This window comes from Chaetura pelagica, unplaced genomic scaffold (assembly GCF_000747805.2).
Source record: "Chaetura pelagica isolate M959 unplaced genomic scaffold, ChaPel_1.0 scaffold356, whole genome shotgun sequence".
NCBI lineage: Eukaryota > Metazoa > Chordata > Aves > Apodiformes > Apodidae > Chaetura > Chaetura pelagica.
In genome coordinates this window covers 6,644,101-6,647,114 of record NW_009953964.1, presented here as the reverse complement: position 1 = coordinate 6,647,114, position 3,014 = coordinate 6,644,101, and the positions used below count along the sequence as shown (strand labels likewise).

The 3,014-nt window shown below is 58.5% G+C and overlaps 1 protein-coding gene across 1 annotated transcript in view; it reads right to left on the bottom strand.

Annotated features, from left to right (window-relative positions):
• Nucleotides 1-2,867: 2,867 nt before the first annotated feature.
• Nucleotides 2,868-3,014, bottom strand: part of LOC104392661 (alpha-2Db adrenergic receptor-like) — a 917-nt gene continuing 770 nt past the window's right edge. Inside the window, exon 2 of the mRNA XM_010002089.1 lies at nucleotides 2,868-2,991. Within this exon, the coding sequence (XP_010000391.1) occupies nucleotides 2,868-2,991 (124 nt within the window). The remainder of the gene's footprint in view (nucleotides 2,992-3,014) is intronic.

Here is a 3,014-nt window from a genome sequence, read left to right as displayed (position 1 = left end):
CCTGCAAGCACCGTTGTGTCCAGCGTTCGTCAATGCCTGCAACGTGGGGGGGTGCGAGCTCTGGTGCTGCGCCCGGGCTCCCTGGGCACCTCAGCGGGGGAGGTTCGAGGTTTCCTCATCCCTCGGCGCTGGGGCTGCGGTGCTGCCAGCCCGCTGGGGCTGCCCCAGGTGGCTGCTCCTCCGCTGCTTTGCTCTAAACCCCATTTTTTACTGGCACTTCAATTAGAGAAGTCCTACCGTGTCATGGCCAGCACAGGTCCTGGGCACTGCTCAGCTGGGCTGTGCTGACAGGCAGAAGGCAAGAGATTCATGTCCTCAGCCTGCAGCAAGGCTGATAATAACACTAATTACTCCAAGCACTCATTGCCCATGAAATCGGCACTGCCTGTGGTCCACCACGTCCTTCAGCATCTGCTGGAGATCAGGTGTTGCATCTTCTGGCTATGAACCCACAGTGATGAGGAGGAGGAGGGTGCTTTGCCCTGCCCTACCCCAGAGGTGATCTCCCATCTCACTCAGGCACGAGTGATGAACTCACACTGTGAGCTTTCTTCTTTTAGAGCTGCTTTCCTTTTAAAGGTGGCACATACTTATTTTGAGCTTCAAATGCGATGACTTTGTTTCCATCCATTTCCACACTTAACCCTTAGGCTGCTACTCTCAGTTTCCTCCCAGCTGGCGTTTTGCAGCGCTGTTCCCGCCGCCAGCAAGAGGCACGGGGCACTGGGGAGCAGCACGAGTGTCCAGAGAAGTCCTGGTGTCCCCAACAGAGCCAGTGGCAGCCCAAGTGGTGAAACCAGGACTAAGATTTTTAGCGCTGTGGAGGAGATTTGGTCAAAGAGGGCTTCAAACCCAAGCCTATCAGGGGAGAATTTCAAAATCATATTGAGAAACTGGAGAAACAGCTTGAAAATGTGGGATGCAATTGGGGCAGACGAGCACAGGTGCCACGGCTGGGAAGCAGCAACCAGTGCTGTGGGAGCTGCTATCCCAGCAGGACTGGGGTCACAGCAGGGCAGGAATAAGTGTCGCACTGTGGCAGATTAAATGGACTTCAAACAAACTTGGAATGGAATTGGCTGTTGCAGAGAGACAGACTGACCTACCTGACCCTCCTGCGGACAGGGTGATGTGCTGGATGGAGATGCATCAGGAGATGTTGGGTTGAGGAGCTCTTCCTGGAGTGCCCCAACACCCTGGTAGTGCCTGGGGGTTAAGTGGGGGATCAGGTGCTGCTGGACCCCATCCAGCCCTCAAGATTTGGTGTTTTGGACATCAGCCTAAAGCTGCCTTTGCTGCTCAGATGTTGCCCTCATGTCAGCACAGGCTGGGTGTGCTGCTATCTCCTTGCCCAAGCCAGAGGGTCTTTGTATGCTCCACCTCTGGCTGGTACCCAGCCCCTCCTGCACACACTCCCTCAGCCCCTGGAGCCACACACTTGTGCCCAGGATGGGGGACGGTGCCTGGTCCCCTGGTTGACTCCAGCTGTGCCAGGCGAGGGTGAGGGCAGAGCACCCAAGCCAGGGCACTGCAGAGCCCGGGGTGCTGCCGGTGGGGCTGGTGCCCCCCAGGGAGAGCCCTTCTGCCCAGCTGAGCTGGCCTGGCCAAGTCCCCGTCAGGCACCCTCATCTCCCTGGGTATTTTTAGAAGCAAAATGTTGTTTAATTGCGAAAAGGGGAAAGGCGGCTGAGGGAGGGGAAGCCGGGCAGCAGCGATAGGACAGCTCCTTCCGCAGATGGTGACAGCACAGCTCCAACTGCCGGGACCGGCTGCCTCCGGGGGGTCAGCACCAGGGCCCCGTCCCAGCACGATCCCACTGGGAACCTCCACCGGCCCCAGAGCTCATGCCACAAGCCTCCACATGTGGCGGGGGCAGGCGATGGCCCAGGGATCCTTGCTGCTGCAAGTACCCCTGTCCCTTGCAGCCCCTCAGGCCCCAGGGCCAAGATGCACCCACCCTGATGGGGGCTGGCAGGAACCAGTGTTCCTTGGGCTCCAGCTCCCAGGCGCCAGTGGCTGTTTTTAGCTGAGTGAAAGTACAATGTTTTGAGACTTTCTATTTTGAGCCACAAAGCTGGAGACGTGGAGCAGCCCCTGACCCCGTGGTGTTTGTGCAGTGCTGGGTAGAGAGCTGGGCAGGGTGGGTGCGGGGTGGCTGCTGCCCCCAGGGGGGTGCGGTTGTCCCAGGTCTTCACCCCATGGTTGCCACCATGGCCCCTCACACCTCAGGCTGTGACAGAGCCTGTTCTGATGTGATCTCATCTCCCACACTCTCCAAAGGGAGTACAGCCTTTGTAGCACAGGGAAGTCATTTCTGCTTTGCCTTCTGCAGCAAGATCCCAGTGAAGACCCTGTCCAGGATGTGGAGTGTCCCACCCCAGCCCCACAGAGCCCCATGCTATGGCATAGCCACATGCTGACGGGCAGCTAGAGGGGACAACCCTGGCAGTGAGGCACAGGGCTTAGACTGGACTGCTGTAGTGGCACGTCCATCTCCTCCTGGCACTGGTGACGCTGCCACATATGGGGTTTTGTGTACCCCACAGCAGCCACTGGGTCCCTCCCCTGCACAAGAGGATGCTAGGAGTCACGGGTGTGCAGAGGATCTGGGGGAGGCTGGTGATTGCTGTAGTTGCCATGGCTAGTTGTCACCACCGGCAGGTCACCCACAATGCAAGGGAAGATGTATGGGGACACCTAGGTGGCGATGGGTGCTGGCAAGGGGTAGATGCCAGCTTTGGGCACTGGCTTTGGCCTCCTTTTATTCAATCCCACATTTCCAAAAGCACCTTGAGATGCATACCAGCACGGCAGTCCAAGGTCTCTGGCAGGGCTGGTGGCCGTATTCCCAGTGTCCTGGAGGGGCCCTAGGTGCAGGGCCAGTGGGGGACAGCAAGGAGGCGGCGGAAAGCGGCGCGGAAGTCCCGGTTGAAGAGGGTGTAGATGAGAGGGTTGAGGCTGCTGTTGCAGTAGCCAATCCAGAAGAAGAAGCTGAAGAGGGGCTTGGAGATGTG